The 26,098-nt window shown below is 36.3% G+C and overlaps 1 protein-coding gene across 6 annotated transcripts in view; it reads left to right on the forward strand.

Moving 5' to 3' along the window:
- Window positions 1–25,402, forward strand: part of PUM2 (pumilio RNA binding family member 2) — a 100,962-nt gene extending 75,560 nt beyond the window's left edge. For 4 of the 6 annotated variants that reach the window (XM_030311580.1, XM_030311584.1, XM_030311581.1 and 1 more), the window contains 8 exons: window positions 9,042–9,309; window positions 10,372–10,501; window positions 12,634–12,768; window positions 18,133–18,270; window positions 19,072–19,197; window positions 19,672–19,793; window positions 20,329–20,521; window positions 22,145–25,402. In XM_030311580.1, coding sequence (XP_030167440.1) covers window positions 9,042–9,309; window positions 10,372–10,501; window positions 12,634–12,768; window positions 18,133–18,270; window positions 19,072–19,197; window positions 19,672–19,793; window positions 20,329–20,521; window positions 22,145–22,276 — 1,244 coding nt within the window. In that variant the 3' untranslated portion in view covers window positions 22,277–25,402. The remainder of the gene's footprint in view (window positions 1–9,041; window positions 9,310–10,371; window positions 10,502–12,633; window positions 12,769–18,132; window positions 18,271–19,071; window positions 19,198–19,671; window positions 19,794–20,328; window positions 20,522–22,144) is intronic. The other 2 variants (XM_030311582.2, XM_030311585.1) reach the window with 1 other exon arrangement.
- The last annotated feature ends 696 nt before the right edge of the window (window positions 25,403–26,098 follow it).

Below are 26,098 nucleotides of genomic sequence, written 5' to 3' on the forward strand. Positions count from 1 at the left end.
AGTAGTTTCATTGACCTCCTTTTTTTTTTTTTTTTTAACTTTTATTTACTGAGAAAGAGAGAGACAGAGCATGAGCATGGGAGGGGCAGAGAGAGGGGGAAACACAGAATCCGAAGCAGGCTCCAGGCTCTGAGCTGTCAGCACAGAGCCTGATGTGGGGCTTGAACTCACAAACCACGAGATCATGACCTGAGCCAAAGTTGGACACTTTACCAACTGAGCCACCCGGTACCCCAAAATTGTGTGTGTGTGTATTTTAGACACACACACACACACACACACACACACACACACACACACACACTGAGAGTGGGGGAGGAGCAGAGAGAGATGGAGACAGAATCTGAAGCAAGCTCCAGACTCTGAGCTGTCAGCACAGAGCCCGATGTGGGGCTTGAACTCATAGACTGCAGGATCATGACCTGAGCCGAAGTCTGACACCCAATCAACTGAGCCACCCAGGCGCCTCCTCATTGACCTACATTTTATAATGTAGGACCATCTTTCCTTCAGGGTTTTTTTGTACCAAATTTACCACACTTTATATTAGGGTTACTTCTGGGCTATTTTGGATTGGAAGCAAGAAAGGCCAGACCTTTCTCCACAACTATAAGAATGTTGAAATCTCAACAGATGTTTGGGTAATTGAATTTGAGGAGTTTTGTTTCTTTGTGTTTTATTGGTGAATGTATTCTGGGACACTTGCTACTTGTTTAAAAAATTATTTTACATTCTACTTGGATTTCTATTATTAAAGCATTATTTAGCTGTTCCAGTCAGTGTTAACACTCTGTTCAGTGTGTTAATAGGATCATACTGTTTAGAATACTGCACTTTGAAAGGGCTTATGACAGTTGTAGAGTTTTTATTTTTGTGTGTGTACATTTGGTTTGGCTTTTGGACATTAGGTTAGGTTTATTTTTGTCTGGGTTAAATCTTTCACAGTCCGTTTGCAGTTCAGCCCTCTTCCCACCACAGTAACAGCCCCATCAAGACAGAAAATCAGTGTGCCTATAATGTTTGTCTAGGATCAAAGTTATTCTTCCTGATACTCAAGTTTATTAAGCAAACCTTAACATTGCATAAACTCAATGAGTGATCCTGATTTTAAGAGAAAAATCCCAGGTCCTACAGTTTCCATTTACCCCATTCAGGGCAGCTGGTCATGAAATCGCAACAGGAATATTTTACAAGAAATGCAGATGTAATCCATTGGTTTCTTAACTGTCACCAAAAGTATTAACCAGAGAGGAAATGAGGTCATATCTGTGAGGGTGGTTTGAGATGTGCGGGGAAGATACTTGGCACCCACATGTCCATATGAGGCAGTGAGTGAAATTCACCCCGCTACTTATGATTTTGGGGGCATAGTTTTTAAAGAGTCCTCATGTTCAGTTACAGAAGTAGTTTTCACTAAAGATTGAAGTTCAGGCAATTTTTAGAACCAAACAGAAACTAGCCTTTTTGTTAGAATAATGGGAATCAACAAGATGAGTTAGTAATAGAAATGATGTAATACTAGTCTGAAGACTATAGTTCATATGTTAAGAGCTCAGTCTGGTTATTTATTTTTTGAAGGCTTATTTATTTTTGAGAGAGTACAAGTAGGGGTGGGGAGCACAGAGAGAAGGGGGACAGGATTTGGAGCAGGCTCTGCACTGACTGCAGCAAGCCTGATACGGGGCTTGAACTCCAGAACCATGAGATTATGACCTGAGCCAAAGTCAAGATGCTCAACGACTGAGCCACCCAGGTGCCCCTCAGTCTGTTTAAATGCTCTTTGATGAATGAGGGAAGATTATTAAATATCTTCTGTTGTGATGGTCTCCCTCTTTATATTTTTAGGAAGGTTAAGCTTAAGTAGAGGCTAAAAGGTCAGGTTACTTAATTGCATTTAGAGAAAAAATTGCAAGCAATAGAAATGGAAACAACAGATTTTTATTTTGGTTTATAGTTTACATCTAATGTTTGCTTTATGTGTGGTCGTAAGATGTACAACTTTAAGGTAACACCTGACGTTTTCATGCTGTTTGCTTTTTATATTAGCCTATTAAAATGGTGTGGAAGACTACACTTTTTTTAAAATGTTTATTTTTGAGAGAAGGAGAGCTTGAATGAGGGAGGGGAAGAGAGAGAGAGACACAGAATCCGAAGCAGGCTCCAGGCTCTGAGCTGTCAGCACAGAACCCAACACTGGGCTCGAACTCACCAACCATGAGACCATGATCTGAGCCAAAGTTGGACGCTTAACTGACTGAGCCACCCAGGCACCCTGGGAGAATACACTCTTAATTAGAATCTCATTAGTTTTTAAACTCATTGAAGCCTCAATCTTTTTCCAGTAAAATTTTGTGTCTTTATATTGCAAATATATAGTTAATAATCACTAGAAAAATTTTATGTGATTTATTCCCCGTGTCACTTACGTCAAGTGTATCCCAGATTTCAGAATGTCATATGACAGGGGCACCTGGGTGGCTCAGTTGGTTAAGCATCTGACTTCAGCTCAGTTCATGATCTCACTGTTGTGAGTTCAAGCCCCACTTCAGGCTCTGTGCTGACAGCTCAGAGCCTAGAGCCTTCTTCAGATTCTGTCTCTGTCTCTCTGCCCTTCTCTTGTGCAGGCGTGCGCGCGCGCGCGCTCTCTCTCTCTCTCTCTCTTTCTCAATATAAAATAAAACATTGTTTAAAAGTTTAAAAAAATGTAATGTCATACTGTTCTTCGTGAGGTATAGTGGGGTATAATTAAAAGCTTTAAGTGAATTATCCAGGTATAATTGTTTTCCAAAAAACTCAGTCTAATTATGATTTATTCATCTTTCAATAAGGTAGCTTCGCTAAGCCTATTGTGTCACATGTGAAATGGAGATAATAGCCTTGTCCCTTGTCCTGTTGTTAAGAGTATAGCATATGTATTAGTTTTCTAGGGCTCCTGTAACAAACTACAACTAGGTGGTTTAAAACACAAATTTATTGTCTCATACTTTGAGGCTAGAAATAAAATCAAGGTGTTTTTAGGGCCATGTCATTTTGAAGACCGAAGAGGCAGTCCTTCCTTCCTAGCTTCTGGTGGTTGCTGGCAGTCCTTGGCATTCCTTGCCTATAGATGCATCACTCCCATGGCCGCCTACATAATTACATGGCATTCTCTCTGTGTGTCTGTGTCCTAATTTTCCTTCTCTTACAAGGACACCACTCATTGGGTAGGAGCCCAACCTAATCCAGTATGACCTCATTTGAACTTGGTTACATTTGCAAAGACCCTGTTTCCAAATAAAATCAAATTATAGGTACCAGGAGTTAAGAATTAAAAACTTTTCTGGGAGACTCAGTTCAACCCAGTATAGGCTGCCTTTTGGTTACCCCAAATTCCTCTTTGGCCCACGTGCAGAATACATTAATTCCAAGCCAGCATCTCCAAGAATTATAACCCATCCTGTCATCAGTTGAATGTCTAAAATCTCATCTCAATGACTCAAGTCTAAATCTCATCTTCTCTGTCAGGTGAGACGCCTAATGTGGTCCATCCTGGGACAAAATTCTTCTGCATCTATAGCCCTATGAAACTTAGGAAATAAATCATCTGCTTCTAGAATATAGTAGTAGCACTGGCATAGGATAGACATACCCACTGCAAAAGGGAGAAATTGGAAGGAATGAAGGACTTACAGTGCCAAGCAGGTCTGAAAGCCAGCAGGGCAAATTCCATTTGTTTCAAGGCCTGAGAATAATCACCTGTGGCATGATGCTCTGTACTTCGCATCTACTGCTGCCCAACCCCTGTAGCCTTTGCATCTGTGGCTCTGCTTTCAGAGTAGTTCTTAATTCATCCCATCTCTAACACTTTCAGGCCAGGCTGCCAGTGTTTCTGTAGATACGAAATTCTTGAAAACATTGTTGGTCTCCCACTAATGTCAAGGGGCTGTCCATCTACACCCATTGACTCTGCATTCTCAGCATTCTGTCTAGATAAGCTAAGACTTTTCCAGATCATCAAGTGCTGGTTTTCCTTTGCTTAGCAGTTCCATTTTCAGGGGTGCCTGGGTTGCTCAGTTGGTTGAGCGTCCAGCTCTTGATTACAGCTCAAGTCAGCATCTCCGGGTTCGTGGCATCAAGCCCCGTGTCAGGCTCTGTGCTGACAGCGTGGACCCTGCTTGGGATTCTCTCTCTTTGTCCCTCCCCTACTTGTGCACACATGCTGTCTCTCAAAATAAATCAATAAACTTAAAAAAAAAAAATAAACAGTTCCTTCTTCAAATTATCTTAATCTTATTTCACCATAAGCAGCCCAGACACCAGACCACACCTTTAGCACGTTGTTTGGAAATCTCAGCTAAATCTCCACACCAGTTTTGCTTTCCACCCAGTTTTGCTTTTTTAACACATTTCAGTTGGGTTTCCCCGTTTCCAGTAACATGTTTCTTATTTTATTCTGAGACCTCACTTGGAACATCTTTATAGCATTCATATTTCTACAAACATTGTTCATGACAACATACGTATTCTCTAAGACGGTAGCCGCTTTTGATACGTGCCTTATATCTGTCTGAGCCCTCATCAGAATTGCCTTTAATATCCACGTTTCTACCAACCCTCTCTTCAAGGCAATTTAGGCTTTTTGTGAACACCTCCAAATTCTTTCAAACTGTACCCATTACCCAACCGCAAAGTCATTTCTTCATTTTTAGTCATTTTTTATAGTAGCACATCACTGTGAGTACCAAAATCTGTGTTAGTTTCCCAGGGTTGCTATGGCAGATTACCCCAGCTGAGTCACTTAAAATGACAAATTTGGGGGGAGGCACAATTCAACACAGTATATAGCATTTTGTGCAGAGTTCACTTCTCAGTGTCTAATAAAGAATGCCCAGTAAATGTTTCCTGCCTTTTTTAAAGGACCCTCAGTGTCTAGCATACAGTATTATTTATGAATATTAAGTAATTAAATGGACTTTCTCAGGTAGGTGAAAAAAACTGATTATTTTGAACACATAAACCCTATTTAAAATGAGGTGCCAGAACTCAGGACAAAAAGGTCTGACCAATATTATCCTTTGAGGAATTAGATTGTCATTTTAGACTTTTTTCCTACCACTCTGTATCATTGATTCTTTGCCTACTGCAACTAACTGGCCATCTTCGGTTATCATCTTACCATTTCCTGAGTTTTCTAGAACCTTGTCTTCTGAAACCAGCACTGTCTAGTAGCCTATATGTAGTTGTACCCTTTTCAGGACCCCAAATCTACTAGGATTACCATTTCTATTTGAAATTGGTAGTTAACAACCTGCTGTAAAATGAATCCTTGAATAATCTTGAATTCTAATTCATTAGCCTCTAAACTCTTCTTCAGAATAACCTTCAGAATATTTTTTTTTTAATAAAAATTATCCACTGAGGGTAATTCAGTAGGTTTTGAGTAAGTCTCCGGGAATCTGTATTTTCAAAAGAATACACAGGTCTGATAGGTTAAGCAGCTGGCATTCCAAATTTTCTGGACTTAGAAAAGAATGAAAAGATTAATCAGGTTTATTTATTTTGTGATTGTTACAGTTGTTACCGTTGTTTTTCTTGCCCTGTGTTTTTCCCAGTAATTTTATAATCTTTTTTGTTTTTGATTAATAATAGGAAGGATTCTAACGCAATAGACTTCTCGAGGAAATTAATGAAAACTTATAAAATCATATTATTTCTACTAGGATTATTGTAAGATGCTTGCCTTCACTCGCTTGTCATGAGTGAACTTGAAAAATCCTTACACAAATAGTATGTAAAGGGCAGCACACTATTGTGTGAAGAGCTCTGTCCAAGAGTCCTGGCTGACTAGCTGCATACTGCATTTGGACCAGTGGTCTGTGACATTGTAGCACAGAGCTCCCTGTCCAAAATACATTCCTAGCCAAGTAGTGATTAAGAAGTGTAAATGCTAAGGGTGGATGTCAGTGATGAATTGAAGATGGTTATCCCTTTAACACATTTGGTGCAGAAACACCTCTGCTTATGGACTACCATTAGCAATGGTATGACCTAGATAGCCTATATGTGTGTTGTTTTTCATTAATTTTGGAATAATTTGAGACTTAATGGGGAAGTTGTAACACCGATACAGGAAAAAAAAAATTACAGCACACCCTTTATCCACATTTTCAAAATGTTATTTTACCATATTTGCTTTATCGTTCATTTCCTCTCTTCCTCTCCCCCTCACTGCATATTCATTCCCCTTCACATCCAGTTTTTTTTTCCTTGATACTTTTGAAAGGAAGTTGCAGACATACTGTCTGTCCGTTACCCATTAAATATATCCATGTATGTTTTCTGAAAATAAGGAAATACTCTTTTATATAACTACAATGATCAAAGTCAGGAAACAACGATATACCACAATAAAAAATAAATTAGCCAACTTATTCAAACTTTGCCAGAGAGAGACTGGAGAGAGTAAGGATTAGGAAAGAGATTGATATGGGGACTCACATGACGCTCATTTGTCATGACTCTTTAATTTTCTTTAATCTTGCACTGTTTCTGTCTTTTATGACTTAAACATTTGTGAAGAGCATAAGCCAGTTTTGTAAAATGTCCCTCAATTCCAAAATAGGTTTGGATGGCATGCTTTCAGTATTTAGATAACCAGATTTAAAATGTTCAGTGTATATTACAATTGGGTTTTAAATGCTTATTTAATTTGTAAAGTAAGAAAGGTACCCTGCCCTGAGTGAATTTTTTTGTTTCGTAAATGAAAATACTAAGTAGACTTCCAGAACTGAAATTTTGAGGTTTCTTTAAAACTAAAGGCAGTTACACATCATGAGGCATTTTAAGTCGGCAATGAGTGCATCAGGAGTTTGGTGTTAGGGAGCTGATAGAATATAATCAAAGAATATCTAGACATGGGAGAGATTCCTTTTAGGTATTAGAAGGTATGAAATAAAATTGGCATAGTCATTTCTGGGGGTAAGTATATATTTTGAATTTGGTGTTGAAAATCTTTAGCGCATTAAGGGTAAAGAGGTGTAGGATTGGGCCTTATGTTTGAGGTAAGGTAAGCAGTGGTGCAGAGACAATAATGAACAAGAGGAGTAGAAGTGAACAATTAAATTAGGGTTCTTCTAGGAAATTTGTGTAATAGATTCAGAATAAGGACTCAATATTAGGCTGAAGAATTGAGAGGATGTACTCTAGCAGGATGCTTTAGTGTAAAGTGATCTCCAAGTGGCCTTTGAATGAGACTTTATAATTGTTTGTAAAAACAGACTGGAATGATATGCAGAGTATCCCTACCCTACATAAAGGTTAAAGAATTGTTAGAGATTTGAATGGGCTAGTGAACAGTTGATAGAATTGTATAATTAGAAATAATAGTAGGGGCTAGAGGGTTAAGAGTATCAAGGAAATGAAGACAGTATTAAAACACTGAATTCTTTCACATTTTGGATTCTTTGTACAGGAACACTGGTATAGTTATATAGACCTGGCATGAATATGCGAATTTGATGTTAGTGGTTTTAGTGTATAAAATGTTCTGTTAAATTACACATTTTTAAGAAAGATAGTCTAGAATTGAACCTTAGGCAGTTAATGTTATATAAAATATTCATGAATATTAATGTGTACCCACTATCTGTCAGACATTCTTTTAGGTACCAGGGATCTAGCTTGTAGGTGAACATAATGTTGTGGCACTTACACTGGAAAGGGGACTGGAGAGTCCTATGAATTATATGTATAATACTCTGGGTGGTGGGAATCACAACAAAAGCTAGGGCATTGGGGACTGAAAGTAAAAGAGGAACGTTTTAAAGCAGTTCACTCTCCAGGATTACAGTTGTCTTACTTTTTTCCTTGTGCCTGTAACTCTTTTTGCCATTCAGTGCCTCTGTATAACTTCACAACTTTGCACTGACAGTGTGTCCTTGGCATCATCTCTGCCCTGTGGTCTGGATTGTATATATAGCACTCCTCTACTTAGAGATGGTATATAATAGCTTAAAGCTGATGGTAGATTCTGTTTATCTGAGCAACTATATTTGCACGTTACGGTTTTCTATACATTTTTCTTTTTTAAAAGGACACTGTCAAGTACTTTTAAATGACTTTTGTAATAACAATTTCCTGCTTGTATTTTTTGTTTGTTTCTATTGACTGCCCTTTAATTTTCTTGTTTGGAATGGGATATAATAAGTTAAAGAGGCTTTTTATGTGTCTCAAATGATCAACATTAAAGCTCTAGGAAAAATACATTTTGTTTATTTCTAGTTCTTGTCAGTAAAATAATAGTATTTTATGGAGAGTATTCCTTTAAAATTTTTAAAATACTTTAAGATGTAATGGATTTATTTTCTTTAAGAAATGGTTTTTTGTGGCTTCTGGCTGGCTCAAGTCAGTAGAGCATGCAACTCTTGATCTCAGGGTCATGAGTTTGAGCCCCATGTTGTGTGTAGAGTTTACTTTTTTAAAAATCCGTTTTTCTTTACATAGAGGTATATGTATTACCTAATGCATTTTTAAAAATACAGTCCAAAAAAGTACAAATTTAGCCCTCAGTGTTCCATGAACACTGCAAGTAAATTTCAGCCCAACTGTATTTCAGTGGCTTCAAATCTGAGTTTGCTTAGCTATTTGTAACCTTGTTAATAAACTGGAAATTTTGTTGGTAGTTTTAGTATTCTGGTATTGATATTAGTATGTATGACATTACTTGCTATAATTATGTTTTAAACTAAGCTTCCAAGAACAAATACAACTTTTATATATGATATTAGGTGTTATGATTATGATTGAAACTAAACTGCCAAGAACAAATACAGGTTTATTTTTCTCATCTTTTCTAGTCTTTTTTATCCCCCAGATCCTGTAGTCACACACAATAAGTAAATGTGTGAGATTTTCCCTCCAGTTTCAATTTCCTGTTAAAACATATAGGAATTAGTGGTCAGTGGAGTGGTTATTTCTTTATTGATTGAATTTTAGTGTAAGTAACTCTTATTTGAGGAATGGCCTTGTCAAAATATTTGCTGACCACAGCTGCTTTGTTGTAGGAGGCCTGACAAATGGTAGTGGTCGATATATCTCTGCAGCGCCTGGAGCAGAAGCAAAATACCGGAGTGCTTCAAGCACTTCCAGTCTGTTCAGCTCCAGCAGCCAGCTCTTTCCTCCTTCGCGGCTTCGGTATAATAGGTCTGATATTATGCCTTCCGGCCGAAGTAGATTATTGGAAGATTTCAGAAACAACCGCTTCCCAAACCTTCAACTTAGAGACTTGATTGGGCACATAGTTGAGTTTTCTCAAGACCAGCACGGTTCTAGGTAAGTGATTATGGTTTAGGATACTGAGCACTGTATTTTTGCTTTGAAAATTACTGCCTTATAGGAGTCTAAAATTTTCTTGACTGGGATCATTTAAGGAAATTTTTACAGAATAAAGGCCCAGTAATGGATTTCTTCTTTGCTATTAGGACATATGATAAAAATAAAGGTTTTTTAATTATTTATGGTTTCCCAGTTTTCTATAATGAGAATACTTTTATAATGAAAATATAGGAGTGCCCTTTTTTGGGGTTATTTTTATTACATTGATTCTGAAAACACTCAACTTTAATTTTCCTTTGAAAAGAATGCTCTGAATTACATTTGTGGATGTAAATGTCCCTGATGTAGACCTTGTCTAAAAAAAAAGTTTTCAAAGAAGGTTAAATGCTTTTGTGTTTGTATTTGCATAGATTTGTATTTGATGTGATATGTCTTAAGTTGAAACATTTCACTTTTGTTTTAGAAGAATTTGGTGACTTTGTACATTAAACATAATGTTCTCTTATAGTACTTAAGGTACATGTAAATTAGTGTTCTCAAGATAGAACACAAAAAGGAAAATAGAACTGTAACACATTTATTAAATTTAATTATTATTTCCTTTTATAGTTTTATTTTATCTCCCTAAAGTTGAAAATTCCTTAAGAGTAGCACATGAACCTTGTGTCATTCACAATGGCTAGGAATTCATTTGTGTTTGATGAATTTATTTCTGAGGGTTTCTTTCATTAGGCTCCAAACTTAAATATTTAATACTATTATGAAAAATGTATGAATAACCAGTAAAATCTAGTTTTCTTCATTGATTATAATGCAGATTATAATATATCCAAATGTCTGCCTAATAGTTTAAATTAAGGCATTATAAAGAAATGCTTCATAGCTTTTGCCTTTTTTGCTTTAAATTTGCTGTTCACAGTATTAAATGTGTTAGTACTATTCCTGGAAGTAATTTTATGTGTATATACGTGGGGGTGTGTGATACTCAAGTCAGATACAGATTTTGCAGGAGCTTATTTTCAATGTGCTGTGATGACATATAAAATGTTTCCTATATAGATTCATACAACAAAAACTAGAGAGAGCTACTCCAGCTGAGCGACAGATGGTATTTAATGAAATTCTACAAGCAGCCTATCAATTAATGACAGATGTTTTTGGAAACTATGTTATACAGAAATTTTTTGAGGTAAGCACATATACATATTTGTATATCCAACTATATTGCTGAATGCGTAGAAAAGTTCAGAAAGTTGGGTAAGAGTCATTTTCATATAAAAATATATGCACTTGGGAAAAAATATTTTGCAAAGTATGTATCTGACAAAGATTTCATATCCAGAATATATAAAGAACTCCTAAAACTCAACAAGAGAAAGACAACTCTATTAAAAAATGGACAGGAGAGGGGTACCTGGGTTGCCCAGTTGGTTGAGCATCTGACTTGGGCTCAGGTCATAATCTCGCGGTTTGTGAGTTTGAGCCCCACATTGGGCTCCATGCTGTTAACTTCATTCCCGCTTTGGATCCTCTGTCCCCCTTCCTCTGCCCGTACAGAGAGAGCTTGTACTCTCTCAAACATAAACATTAAAATAATTTAACAGACAGGAGGAGCACCTGGCTGGCTCAGTTGGTGGAGCATGTGACTCTTGATCTCAGGGTTGTGGGTTTGAGCCCCGTGTATAGAGATTACTTTCAAAAAAAAAAACAAAGAAAAATGGACAGAGGACCTGAATAGACATTTCTCCTCAGAAGATATACATGTAGCCAAGAAGCACATGAAAAGAAGCTCAACATCCTTAGTCATTAGGGAAACGCAGATCAAAACCACAGTGAGATTCTATGCTACATCTACTAGGATGGCTTTAGAGGGCCGAGGGGAATAACAAATGTTGGTGGAGATTTGGAGAAATTGAAACCTCATATGTTGTTGGTAGTAATGTAAAATGGTGCAGCTGTTGTGAAAAAGTTTGGCAGTTCCTTCAAACTTTTCTTTTTTTGAGAGAGAGCACGTGTGAGCAGGGAAAGGGACAGAGGGAGAGAGAGAATCCCATGCAGGCTCCATGCCCAGTGGAGGTGGCATGAGGCTCAGTCTCACGACTTTGAGATCATGACTTGAGCCCAAATGAAGAGCTGGACACTTACCCACCTGAGCCACCCAGGCACCTCGGCAGTTCCTTAAAAAAAAGAACTAAACATAAAAATTACCTTACAACCCAGCAATTCCACTCCTGTATACCCAAAAGAATTGAAAACAAGGACTCAAACACCGTTTGTTTCCGCATTATTCACAGTAGCCAAAGGGGGAAACAACCTATATGTCCAACAGATGAATGGATAAATGTGGTATATGCATACAATAAGAATGTTATTCAGCCACGAGGAATAAAGTTCTGTTACATGCTACATCATGGATGAAGCTAAGTAAAATAAGCCAGATGTAAAAGGACAAACATCATAGTGTTTTTCTTATATGAGATAGCTAGAACAGCCAAATTGATAGGGGCATAAAGTAGATTAGGGTTTTCCAGGTGCTGAGGGGGGGTGGGGGGGTTACTGCTTAATGTATGCAGTGTTTCTGTTTGAGGCAACGGGAATGATTTGGAAACAGTTTGTAGTGATAATTGCACAACATTGTGAATTAATGCCATTGAATTATGCACTTAAAAATGGTTAAAATGACATTTTATGCTATATATTTTATCACAAAAATATTTTTAAAATATATGGGCCTACTTTAAATGAGAAGTTTAGTAGTAATCTGATTAATATTTGAAAATATAAAGCATTGAGAGTAAATCTTAGATGAAGAAATTAGTGATAATAGTATAGTCTTTATTTACATTTGTTAGATGTGTCATGTATTTTGTATTTTATCTAATTTTCAGTTTACAACTAAGTATCTCTGTTTTAGTTTTACTTAAGTTTCCTCCACAGTTACATCAGAATATAGTTTGTCTGAATGTAATTTGGTCTGAATGCATGGTCAGAAGTTCATTACGTTAAAGATGAGGGGATTTTATTTGTTTAAAATGAAATGTAATGCTGTTTACTTTAAAAGAATTATAGGTGATTAATATATTAGTAAAAAGGAAATTTTAGATAATGAGACTTACCCCCCCCCCCCATAAAAGTAATGCAGTTATTTCAGGCAGTTCTGGATTTATCTTAATTAGCTTTTACCTAAGTCCTCTTCCCTACATGATTACAAATTGTGATATTTTAAAAATAGAATGAATAGGCCGCAAACAGTGGGTTATTCAGGTTTAACAAAATTAATATAATGGTTATTTTTATTAATACTGATTTCTTTTCTATCAGTTTGGGAGTTTGGATCAAAAATTAGCTCTCGCCACTCGTATTCGTGGGCATGTTCTGCCTTTAGCCTTGCAGATGTATGGCTGTCGTGTTATCCAGAAAGCTCTGGAGTCTATTTCATCTGACCAGCAGGTAATTGTAAGTTAAGACAAACTTTTTGTATTTTATTCAGTTTTTAAATTATTACTTTATATTTCCCCAATTAGAATAAAATACTTTAAATAATCTGTCTCAAACAGTACGTTTTAATTACATATTATACTATAGATCTTTGATCTGTCTGTCCTCTTCATTCTCTTCAACATCTCTTCATCTTTAAATGAAGATAATTTGAGGGCCTGCTGTGTGGGAAGCAAAATGCTACACTTGCTTATTTGATTCCCTGTAGTATCAGGAATACCTTTATTGTTTCCAAAATGTATTTGGATTGTACCACTTCTTTTTTTTTTTAAACTTTTTTTAAATGTTGTTTATTTTTGAGAGAGAGACAGAAACAGACACAGAATCCAAAGCAGGCTCCAGTCTCTGAGCTGTCAGAGCCCGTCGCAGGGCTCAAACCTATGAACTGGGAGATCATGACCTGAGCTGAAGTGGGACACTTAACCAGGACACGTAACCAACTGTGCCACCCAGGCGCCCCAGATTGTACTACATTTATAACCACAAGAATAAAATTTTCTTTTTTCAATACAGTGCTTTTTTTTTTTTTTTTTTTTTTTTTAATTCCAGTTCACATAAAAACATAAGGCTTCACAATTTGTGTGTCATCCTTGCACAGGGGCTATACTAGTCATTGTACCATTCCACTTTTTTTTTTTTTTAATGTTTGTGTTTGAGAGAGAGCGTGAGTTGGGCAGGAGCAGAGAGAAAGGGAGACACAGAATCTGAAGCCAGCTCCAAATTCTGAGCTGTCAGCATAGAGCCTGATGTGGGGTTCGAACTCATGAATCATGAGATCATTGACCTGAGCTGAGGTTGGATGCTTAACCAACTGAGCCACTCAGGTGCCCCTGTACCATTCCACTTTTTTTTTTTTTTAATTTAATGTTTATTCATATTTGAGAGAGAGAGAGTGTGAAAGTGAGCACAGGGGAGAGGCAGACACAGAATCTGAACTGGGCTCCAGGCTCTGAGCTGTCAGCATAGAGCCCGACACGGGGCTCAAATTCAGAAGCTGTGAGATCATGACCTGAGCTGGAGTTGAATGCTTAACTGATTGAGCCACCCAGGTGCCCCATCATTCCACTTTTAGTGTATATGCTGCTGAAGCAAGCACAGGTAAAAAAATTTTGTTTTATTTTTTCCATAAATCATGAATAAGACATTTTAATGAGAAAAAAAATCTTATGTTTCTATTCTAAGACACTCAAAACTAGTTTTCCCTGCCTATCCTTTTTTTTTTTTTACTTTTTTTTTTTTAACGTTTATTTATTTTTTGAGAGACAGAGAGGGACAGAGCATGAGCGGGGGAGGGGCAGGGAGAGAGGGAGTCACAGAATCCAAAGCAGGCTTCAGTCTCTGAGCTGTCAGCACAGAGCCCAACCTGGGGCTTGAACTCACGAACTGTGAGATCATGACCTGAGCCGAAGTTGGACATTTAACCGACTGAGCCACCCAGGCACCCCTCTGCCTGTCCCTTTTAGCTGCAACTTTATTTATAACATGCAAGAAAGACCAGTTTAAAGATTTTTTTTTTTTTAAAGCTTAAACCTTTTTTTTTTTTTTTTTTTTTTTTTTTTTTTCAACGTTTATTTATTTTTGGGACAGAGAGAGACAGAGCATGAATGGGGGAGGGGCAGAGAGAGAGGGAGACACAGAATGGGAAACAGGCTCCAGGCTCTGAGCCATCAGCCCAGAGCCTGACGCGGGGCTCGAACTCACGGACCGCGAGATCGTGACCTGGCTGAAGTCGGACGCTTAACCGACTGCGCCACCCAGGCGCCCCAAACCTTTTTTTTTTAAAAAGGTTAAACAACCAGGCTAGCAAAAAGGTACTCAATACATACTTTCCTTATATCAAACAAGCTAATATTTTAGTACAGTGTAACTATACAAAATGTATAAAATAGAGATATGTTCACAAAGGAAACACTATAGGCTCAGGACAGATTTGAAAAAACATGCTATTCTCATTGGTTATAGTAACTCTAAAATGATTGTAATGTTGAATCGGACTTAGTTTACAAAAAAGTCACACACAAAAAATATATATGTATATGTACATATGTATATATATAAAGTCCCCAAGAACTATGGTTCCTGTAAAATACTAATAGCCAGGTACTAGTGTATAAAATGTGAAGTTCTGGGGTTCCTGAGTGGCTCAGTCGGTTAAGCATCCAACTTCGGCTCAGGTCATGATCTCATGGTCCGTGAGTTCAAGCCCCGCGTCGGGCTCTGTGCTGACAGCTTGGAGCCTGAAGCCCGCTTCAGATTCTGTGTCTCCGTCTCTCTCTGCCCCTCCCCCATCCATGCTCTGTCTCTGTCTCAAAAATAAATAAACATTACAAAAAAATTAAAAAATAAAATAAAATGTGAAGTTCTGACATTGTATTCATTTTTAGGAAATAAAAGAAAATCCAAAACCATTTTCATTACTGTTGAAAGTCAGATATGCTAATAAGTAACTTAGCTATGGCCACTGTCAACTATGTACAGCTATATTTAAATTGAGCAGACAAGTGGATACAAAGCTTGTCAACTGGGGACTGGCACAGTTAAGAGAACTGTACTGGGTCTAGGAGAGGTCTGAAGACGTGAAACCACCCATCTACATAATTCACATTTCTGCCCCAGCATTACCCTCCCCCATAAGGTTTCACAAAATGCCAGTGCCCAGCAGGAATCATAATGCTGCAAGGTAAGAGTTTCCCCAGACTTCTTTGATGTTGGCCTGTAGGAGAATATTAAGCATGCGTCGGCTAAACAAAGCAGTCAACCCACCCATCTGGAAAACTGTGGTGCACAGTTTCCTTCCATTCTGGTTGTACTAGAAAGTACTCCAGTTTTTAAATGGAGCCAGATTTATATGTTAGCTCTGTAAAATATTGAGCTACTGTAGCAGCAAATATGAAAGTACAGAAACAAAACCAGTTTTATTTAAAAATTTATTTCTGTGACCTTAAAACAATCTTTTCCTTCTTATCTGTTTCCTGTAACCAGACATCAATTTCTTCAAAGGATAAAAAATTTAAAGCAGTTGCATTCTATCTGCCAATTAGAAATTATACACATAAAGTTCTTAAAACTTTCATTCAATAGGAAATTAACCTAAGAATTCTGTTAACAAGATTCACGATTCTTTAAAGAGAAAAGAGAACACCTGTAAATGGGAATATATCAAATTTTTGGATGGAAGAAGTCTTATTTTAAATCAAAAAAGGACTGATGTAATTCCAGCCATACTCTGGGAATCTTTTGGTAATTCATCAAAATAATTTTTAAAATTATTTGAAATAGACAAGAATATTAAGAGTTTGAGAGTAAATGCTGATCTGCTAGATTTTTGAAAATAAATTGTGAAGCATCACTAATTAGTGTGGGTTTCACGTGAAATTAAGCAGACCTTAGGAATTAAATTTATAACCCTAAATAGATTACTATTTTCTATATAACTAGCTTATGTATTACAATGAAACATAGAGTAAAGGAAATAATTATTTCTTTAAAGGTATCAGTAATTAGTAAATTTGGAAAGAGATCAGCTTTGATTCTCCACCCACATATATTATTGTATAATAAATCCCAGAATTAAAAACAGTCATAACATGTATGGATGAATATGTTTGTATGTGTGCATTAATCACACCATTGAAAATTTGTGAGAAAATAGCATTACTCTGGAGGAAATCCTGAGTTTTAGAATAATTGAAGATATGTCACAATGGAACAAGATGAACAGATTTTGATTATTGTAGATGCTTACACAAATGCTTGATCCTAAGTCTCAAACTGGTATAGATAAAGGTATTTTGGGCATGCCAGGGTGGCTCAGTTGGTTGAGCTTTCAACTTCTGCTCAGGTCATGATCTCGCTGTGCCCTGTGATGGGCTCTATTATGACAGCTTAGAGCCTGGAGCCTGCTTCGGATTCTGTGTCTCCCTCTCCCTTTCTCTCCCCCTCCCTTGCTCATGCTCTGTCTTTCTTTCTCTCTCTCAAAAATGAATAAACGTTAAAAAAAATTTTTTTTTAAATAAAGATATTTTAAAGAATGAGATCTTGTCAATTGCAGTAACATGGATCAACCTAGAGGGTATTATACTAAGTGAAATCAGTCAGAGAAAGGACAAATACTGTACCTATGATTCCAGTTATATGTGGAATCTGATAAACAGAACAACAGACTCTCAACTACAGAGAATAAGTTCTTGTGTGGATAGCAGGATGGGGAGGCAATAGTTGAAAGGGATTAAGAAGTATAAACTTCCGGTTACAAAATTTAAGTCACAGAGATGAAAAGTGCACCATAGGGATTATAGTCAATAATGTAATAACGTTGTATGGTGGCTATACCTTATTGTGGTGCACATTGTGTAATGTGTATGATTGTTTAATCACTGTTGCACACCTGAAACTAATATAACATTGTTGGTTACACTTAATAAGTAAATAATAAAGACTTTAAATGTCTTTAATACTTGAACATATAGAGCACTGGGAGTAAGCCTTAGAGAAACCTGTTAATGGTATTGTTTGGATTGTAAACTAAGTAACATTTTATTTTGTTATTTAGTTTATAGTTAAACATCTGTGTTGTATTTTGGCTTAACAGAATTTCTCTACAGTTATTCAGTAGGTAGTAGGTAACTGGGAGTAGTAGGTAGCTGGGAGTTCTTTGGGTGAGAAAGATTGTAAATGTGAAAACCTTACGAGTAAGCAAAGAAATACACATGAAAGGGTCATTTTTCCTGGTTAAATGAACAAAAATCTAAAATTTCCCAAAGATTTGTCCCTGAAGAAAGTATCACATAATAAAGAAAAGTTATATTAAATGAGTTCTTTAATATAAGCTCATTAAAAAAAGAATTAAAATGTCTAATTTCTTCCTATCATTGAGATAATATGTGAAAGCACACAGCCCTTAAGTGCTCAATTCCTTACCCTTTCCCATGCACTTAATAGACTCATGTAGGTATTAAAAATTATTTGAAGGAAAGGGAGTGCTAAGCAGAGAAAAAGTATAGAATTTGGAATTATTTGTATATGTATATTATAGTCAGCTGAGAAAGTTGTGTGGAAGGTATACAAAGTGAAGAAAGTCATTTAAATATGGCAGATTCAGGATCCCTAGGTTATTTTTTAACAAGTGTCATTTACATTGCAGTCCTACGAAATGTTTTGGTAACCATCTCAATTTCTGTTTGGAGGGGCAGGGAGTATGGATTTTAAACTTTGATATCTAAAATATTGCCGACACATTTTTGAGTATACTTTTGTACTCTTTCTAATCCTGTTAACGTTTCTTGATGAGGTAATTTTTTAAATGTCATCTTCTCTTTGCAGAGTGAAATGGTAAAGGAGCTAGATGGTCATGTACTCAAATGTGTGAAAGATCAGAATGGAAACCATGTTGTACAAAAATGTATTGAATGTGTTCAGCCACAGTCACTACAGTTCATCATTGATGCTTTCAAAGGACAAGTAAGGTTTATTTTTGTCTTCTAATTAGCAGGGCATTCTTTTAGCATTGGAGTGTTAACACATTTTTCCTAAGTCACAAGATTATAATACCCAGTAATGACAGACAAAAATAGGAGACAAAACTGAATGTACAGTGATTTCTGCCTCTTTAATAGAGTGCGTCAATAGATAGCTTCATTTTTTTGAAGCTGAAATAATGTGGAAATAAGAGTTCAGTTGTATTACTTTGTTTTTAATTTTTTTTAAATCTTTATTTCTGAGCAAGAGAGAGAGTGTTAGCAAGGGAGGGGCAGAGAGAGGGAGACACAGAATTCAAAGCAGGCTTCAGGCTTGGAGCTGTCATCACAGAGGCCAATGCAGGGCTTGAACTCATTATCCGTGAAATCATGACCTGAACTGAAGTCAGACCCTTAACCGACTGAGCCACCCAGGCACCCCATCAATTGTATTACTTTGGGATCACAGCTATTAGAATTAGAAACCCAACAGTGTTCTCCAGATTTTCGGGGAGAAGTAAAGGAGGGAAGAAGACTTAAGACTGTACAGTAAAACACAGAAAATAAATATCAATTAGTAACTAATACATATCTGGTTAGGTTCCTTTTGATCAAAATATCTGTTAGCTCCTGAATTGAGCACCTCACTTTCCAGTCTTTACCAATAGGATGGTAGTCATGTTAGAGGTGACTCCCCACCCTTCTATTTTAGATTAATTCAGCATGTCATCAGAAACCTGTCTGCCTCATAGAACTTTCCAGAAATGCCAGATAAAGTAAATGTATTTCTTGCACTTGTCTTAAGGTGTTTGTACTTTCAACTCATCCTTACGGCTGCAGAGTGATCCAGCGCATCCTCGAGCATTGCACTGCAGAGCAGACTTTACCTATCTTAGAGGAACTCCACCAACATACAGAGCAGTTGGTACAGGTATGAACTCCGTGATTGTTGTCAATGTGTTTCTGACAGTGGTTCAGAATATAGGGAAATGTAATTTTTCCTAAATTGACACACTGTAAAAACACACAGTAAGACAAAAAAGCTTGGTGTATTCTCCTGACTATATACTACTGGATCTTTAGAAAAATAGTATCTTTTTAAAAAAAATTTTTTTTTCAACGTTTATTTTATTTTTGGGACAGAGAGAGACAGAGCATGAACGGGGGGAGGGGCAGAGAGAGAGGGAGACACAGAATCGGAAACAGGCTCCAGGCTCTGAGCCATCAGCCCAGAGCCCGACGCGGGGCTCGAACTCAGGGACCGCGAGATCGTGACCTGGCTGAAGTCGGACGCTTAACCGACTGCGCCACCCAGGCGCCCCAAAAAAATAGTATCTTTTTAAAGAATAGTCATTATTTTTAAGGGGTGACTTAAGGAAAGTAATTTTTAAACATCTGTACTTAGGATCAGTATGGCAATTACGTTATTCAGCATGTCTTGGAACACGGTCGACCTGAAGACAAAAGCAAAATTGTTTCTGAAATCCGAGGAAAAGTCTTAGCCCTGAGTCAACACAAATTTGCCAGGTATTGCAATATTTTCTAATTCCAAGGGTCAGTTCTTTCAACTCTTTTATTAGTAAACAAATGCATGTAGAATATGATATTCAAATATAATGTTTCTTTTAGTAGAGGGAAAAAGCAAATACCGACTATTCCTTTTATTCTTGAAGACTCCTCATGACAAATCCATCTGCCTATGTATATTCCATTTTTGAAGTCTGTATTCAGAAAATGATTGGTCTCCCCAAACCTATAAATGCAAATTAGTTTAGTGCTTGTTAATGAAAGTCTCAGACCTTACTAATGACTTAGTCTCTAGTTTCCTCTTTGTAATTTTAATTTTAAGAGGCATGTAATTACACTTGTGAATATCCAGTATTGGGTTCCTCTATAATACTAGTTCTTTTTTTTTTGTTTGTTTTTGAAAGTAAAGGGTAAGAGAATACCATCTTCACTCTTTTGTCTTCCAATGTGTTAAGCAAGTTCTTTTAAAACCAAGGGAAATTTACTATAAAGGAAAAAGTAACAAAATTTTTTGTGTATATACTTGAATTTTTAGCAATGTAGTAGAAAAGTGTGTTACCCATGCCTCCCGTGCCGAGAGAGCTTTACTGATTGATGAAGTTTGCTGCCAGAATGATGGTGCTCACAGTGCCTTATACACCATGATGAAGGACCAGTATGCCAATTACGTGGTTCAGAAGATGATTGATATGGCTGAACCTGCCCAGAGAAAGATAATCATGCATAAGGTAATACAGCTTATAGCACTTAAAATAGGTGATTCAATTTGTGTGACTTTCAGGATATAATTTTAACTTCCTAGGTTTTAATTTCCTCATGTGATGTAACTGGAGAAAAAAATCTAAAATCAATGGATAACCTTTGACAAATGTAGGTATGGTGTACCCTTTTATTAAAATTCTTAAAGTAATCTCAATAAAATCAAATTTATTTCTCATCTATTTAACCTGCCTTTAGCATTGCCCATCCCCATCTTATTGAGATATATTTGATTTGCCATGATACATGGGTTGAACATTGATTTTAAAATCTAATTAGGTTTTCTCACTAACGTAATGCAGTTTTCTAAAGAGAATTTGGGTTTTGTTTTGTTTTTTATCTCTGTCTTCTCTCTAGAATCTAGCTCATAAATTTCCATAGGAAAACTTACTGTTAAAATGAACACTAGATGTGGGGGTTCTGTGTGGCTCATTCGGAAACATGATTCTGGCTGTGGTCATGATGTCACAGTTCATGGGATCCAGCCCTGCATTGGGCTCTGTGCTAACAGCACAGAGCCTGCTTGGGATTATCCCTATCCCTCTGCCCCTTCCCTGGTCATACATGTGCTCGCTCGCTCCCTCGCTCCAAAGAGAAACTTAAAAAAAAAAAAAAAAAACCCACTGGAAGAAATACTATATATATACTCCATGTTTTTGTAAATTTATTCATTAAGAAACCGGGGACAGATACATAAGTTCTTTGGACCTCTTGTATAGAGAGAAGTAGATGATAATTTTTTTTTTACCTTTTTAAAATTTAATATTTCTGCTTAAAAGTATATACATAGAAAAATTGTCAGTCTTCTTTTTAACAGTTACATTAACCACTATCATCTTTATGACATTTGGATTGTTTCCAGGTTTTTAACTGTCATAAGCAGTGCTGTATGTGAATGTCTTTGCGTGATTAACTGTTTTGTAGGATAAATTCCTAGATGTGGAATTGTGGGGCAAAGTATGTAAACATTTTACATGTTGATAGACACAGCCAGGTTTTGCTTTAAAAAAATCTGTACATGTTTGCACATCTATCCAAGATATAATAAGAATGCCTGTTTTGCCATCATCTCATCAATACCAGTTGTTATTTATAAAGTTTTTGCCAGTCTGTGTGGAAGATAATGATATGATTCTAATGAGTAGTTTCATTTACATTTTAAAAACTATTAGTGAGATTTTGAACAATTTAAAATCACACATCACACATCTGATTGCTCATTTATGTCTTTTGCTCTATTTTCCCTATTGAATTTTTGTCTCCAACTTAAGCTAGAAAATTCTGCCTTCATCAACTTTTAAAGAACTCAATAATTCACTAGTGATGCTTCCCTGCTATGTTTGGAGCCCCGTCTACTATTTGCATATGTAACAGTTTAGAAGTAGTGGTTTGTTTATTCATTGGACAGTTTTGAGAGTATAATTGGAGAGATTGAGTAGGATGAACTACTTTCGAAAACAACTTTTCTTTAAAGGATTTGTATATTAAAATTCCAGTTATTCTTTCTAAGTCACCCAGATTTAGGAGTGCTTTTTTAAGAAGCCAGAAACCAAAGTCACTTAGATTTACTAAGCAGATTATTTATTTTTCAGATTCGACCTCACATTACTACTTTGCGCAAATACACATATGGGAAGCATATACTGGCCAAGTTGGAAAAATATTATTTGAAAAATAGCCCAGATCTAGGGCCTATTGGAGGACCACCAAATGGAATGCTGTAAAGGAAAGAGAAAGAAGATGATGTAACCATGTGAAAAGAATGTTTCTTTTGTGAATTATCAAAACACAACTCAACTATGAATCTTCAAATTTTTTTTTAAAGCAAAACTATTTATTGACTTTATTCATCCATTTGTAAATTTTTTAAGGTTCTTGTGTATATTTGGGGGGTGGGGGTGGTGAATTATAAATTATATTCAGCCCTGAGTGGAGACCTATCAGATTGGATTGCTGGCAAAGCACAGAATGCCTGTATATGATGTAACTATCAAAAAAAAAGCTGTCACATATTTTGTAAATTTTTACCTTGTAAAGTCACAAAAAATAGTTTTTAAAGGAAAAAGTACAGTATTCTTTTAATAAACTGGCTTGCAGTCTGGTAGGTCTACGGACCCCATAGCACAACAGGTTTATAGAGATGTATATAGAAATATAGTCCTTATTTTTTTTTTTTGTTCTTTGTGTGAAGCCTTTTATAACCAATTAACAATCAACTGCATAAATATTATTAATATTTTAAAAAGAAAGTTAAGTTGTATTTTGGTAATTCACAAACTATCATGCAAATAAAATCTCCGCAAGTAAGTTAAGAATTAAATGATTTGAGATGAAAGAACTTACATTATTTACAATGGATATGGTTTTAATACAAATACTGCCCTAAAATGTCTCTGGCAATGTACAGAAGTATTGTATATACTTACATATGTAATTGTTGTAAGAGGTAAGAAAAAAAATCATGGTGACACTTCCATTCAGTTAAGTGCACTAAATGAAAAGTTAAGTCCCATTTTAACTTTTCAGTTTGGTTTGCAATCTGAGAAAGAGTAGAAATTTGTATATTGTTTTGCTTATAGGATTACAAGGACATGTTGAGGAAGTGTTGAGCTTTATTTTGCTTTTTCATAGTAGACTTTGCAAAAGTAGGAACCAGATAGAGGTGAAAAGGGGCCACTGAAAAGTGAATTTGATAGCTCAACATTTAAGCATGACTACATATTCAGATAGCTTTTTTTGCTTCCTATAAATATATGCATTGTGTGTGTAGTAATAGATGTAAGTTTACACTTTAAAAGCAAATCTTGTTTCAATGTTTATTATAAAAGCCTTGCTAATTTAGTAGTGATGCTTTCCTTGGTTGTACAGGTGTACATTTGTAAACCTTCATGCTGTAAATGGAATTTGTTTTATCTCTTTGGGAAACATTTGCATTTTAGTGTACATTTATGTCCCTGCCCTATTTGACCTGGCATATAGTGTTGTATAATGTAAATTTATTTCTCCAAATCGAGAGTGATTTTTTAAAAATTTTTTATCTTTATATGGTTTCAGAAGTATGAACCAGCTTTCTTTTTATTATTGTGGGAAACATTTTCTTTTATAACATAGTTGTTGACTCTGTTAATATGGACATACTAGGATTTGGATCACTTTCAAGAAGTCAGGGTATTGTGCATAATAGAAAGTATTGGACTGAGATTTTTGGTTACCATGGAGGCCAATGCTTTTTCCATCTTATTAAATGTGATGTGACTTTTTTCTTTGTACAGAAGAGTACTGTATTTTTGAATAGCCTATTCCCAAGTAAGAGCAAATCTGTATGATAACATTTTTTTCTCTGGACATAGGACATAACAGTAACATGATGTACATTTACAAGCGGCCTTATGTACATTTCCCAACAATCTTTTTAAGGCAAAATTGTGACCATATGTGTATAATTAAAATCGTTTTTAATCCTTTGCCTATGAAAATATTTTGGAAAAAAAAACTTGCTTTGTATATTCAGTTTCTGAAAGATAAAGAAAGTGCTTTGTATTTTGTTGAAGTCAGTATTTTGTATAAAACCATTTATGTTGACCCACTTCTGTTTAGTGCTGACAACTAATGAACCATGCTATCTCTTTCGATTGAACATGTAAAGGATTTTTTTATTAGAAGTCTGCAGAAGAAAAGCATTCTTCTGAGCACAATATTGAATATAAAGGTTTTATCACTTAGCTGTTCTTATCATGAACCTAAAAATAATGGCATAAAGTTTGGGGTGCCAGGCATACTTTTTCATGTTTGACTTTGAGTTATTCTAGTTTTCTAACCCAACATTCCATGTTGAGTCCATTAAATCCAACCACTTGTCACTGTCCCCTCTCATAGTCCTACTGGTTCATCAGCATGTCCCAGTCAACAGTGGCAGTGCTTCCCCTCTCCCCCCCTCCCCCATACAAAGCTGCTCTTTTCCCGTCCTACTTTGTTTTGCCAGCCTCAGAGTGTCTTGGCCCTGTGTCGAACTTTTGCTCCCAGTATCCACTCACAGTCGTGAGCTGATCATGATCCAAATCGTCCTTGTTGGAGACTGATAGTGACTTTCCTGGATTTGCACAGTTGAATTCCTGGCTTTCCTTTGTCCTGCAAACTTAGAAAGTCTTGGGGATAGCTGGGAAACTGAACCTTCTTCTTGGGGTTTTGATGTTCCCATGTATCCCAGTGTTGACAACCCAATCTTCCCAATACTTTGGGGCCTATTCTAGAAAAATATCTGTTATTCTAGAAATTTTACAGTCTGCCATTTTGGTGCCCACCTCTCTGATTCCACCATTTAATAAGTTGGCATGGAGTTTTGCTAAACTCTGACATTTCAGAATAAAGAAACTTTAATTGGGCAGAACCACTTAGACTTCACTCTTGAGTGTCTCCTTTTGATAATGGATTGTTTCTGGACCAGTTTGTCTAAGTCCTGGCTCTTCTTGGTTCATATGAAATAATGTTATCTTCACTTTGTATATTATGTATAAATTAGAAAATGAAAAATGTGTGAATAACATTGTATGAAATAAACCTGGTCTTGTGTTTTTCTCTAGATAAAATACCCTTCTGTACCTCAATTATAATTCAGATTGCCCATTCAAGTTTACTCTGATTTAAGGAAAAGAAAATATTTTTATCCCATGGATGCTAATCTGGGGCTACTGATTACTCTGATGATATTCGTGTCTTTGATTAGTATTCAGGATCTCTAATTACATAGAGTGATTACACACTTCATAGGATGAAACTTTTAGCCTGTTTACTTGATAAAATGATACTTCTTCAAGGTTGTTTTCAGGATTAAATTAAATCACTTATCTTTACCTATAGGTGTTTGTTTCCTTTCCACATGAACTTTAGAAACAGTGTTGTTTAAAGGAGAAGTGCAGTTTGCGTTCAGGCATGGATTTGGAATTTACCTGGTGATTCATAAACTTTGTGAACTTGTGTGTGTGTTAACTGATCTAAGGCTCAATGCCACATCTGTACCATGGGTAGTACTACTTAGGTCACTGATTTTAAGAACTGAGAATATCTTAAATAGATACATAGAACCCAATTCTCAACTAATGCTAATACTATTTCCATTCCCCTCTCCCTTCTATAGCTGTTTATTTTAAGCCATACAGATAATTTGATAGAATCCAGAGCGGAGGTCTACATAAAAATACATGGGAAAAGGAATTTTCATCATACACATTGTGCCAGTTTTAATTGTATCTTCGTCTGGTTCTGTTCTGAGCTGAAAGCAGTCCTTCTGGAATTGTTGGCCTATCCCACATCGTAGTGTTAAAATTAAAAGACCCTTGAAGAACTAAATATTACATCCTCCCACACTAGCTTACTGACCAAAGAAAAGTTTCCTAAATTGACCTTGGCAGTAGTCGTTCTATTTGCCCTCCTGACAGTGATTTTTTCGGGAAGGTTGGGGTTCGGGGGGAGAAGGGCAGAGGAACCCCAGAGGAGCAGTGTTCACAGTCTGTCTTATCTAGCTAACTTTAAAGGGCCTAGCTGATGTG

Source organism: Lynx canadensis, chromosome A3 (assembly GCF_007474595.2).
Source record: "Lynx canadensis isolate LIC74 chromosome A3, mLynCan4.pri.v2, whole genome shotgun sequence".
NCBI classification, from domain to species: domain Eukaryota; kingdom Metazoa; phylum Chordata; class Mammalia; order Carnivora; family Felidae; genus Lynx; species Lynx canadensis.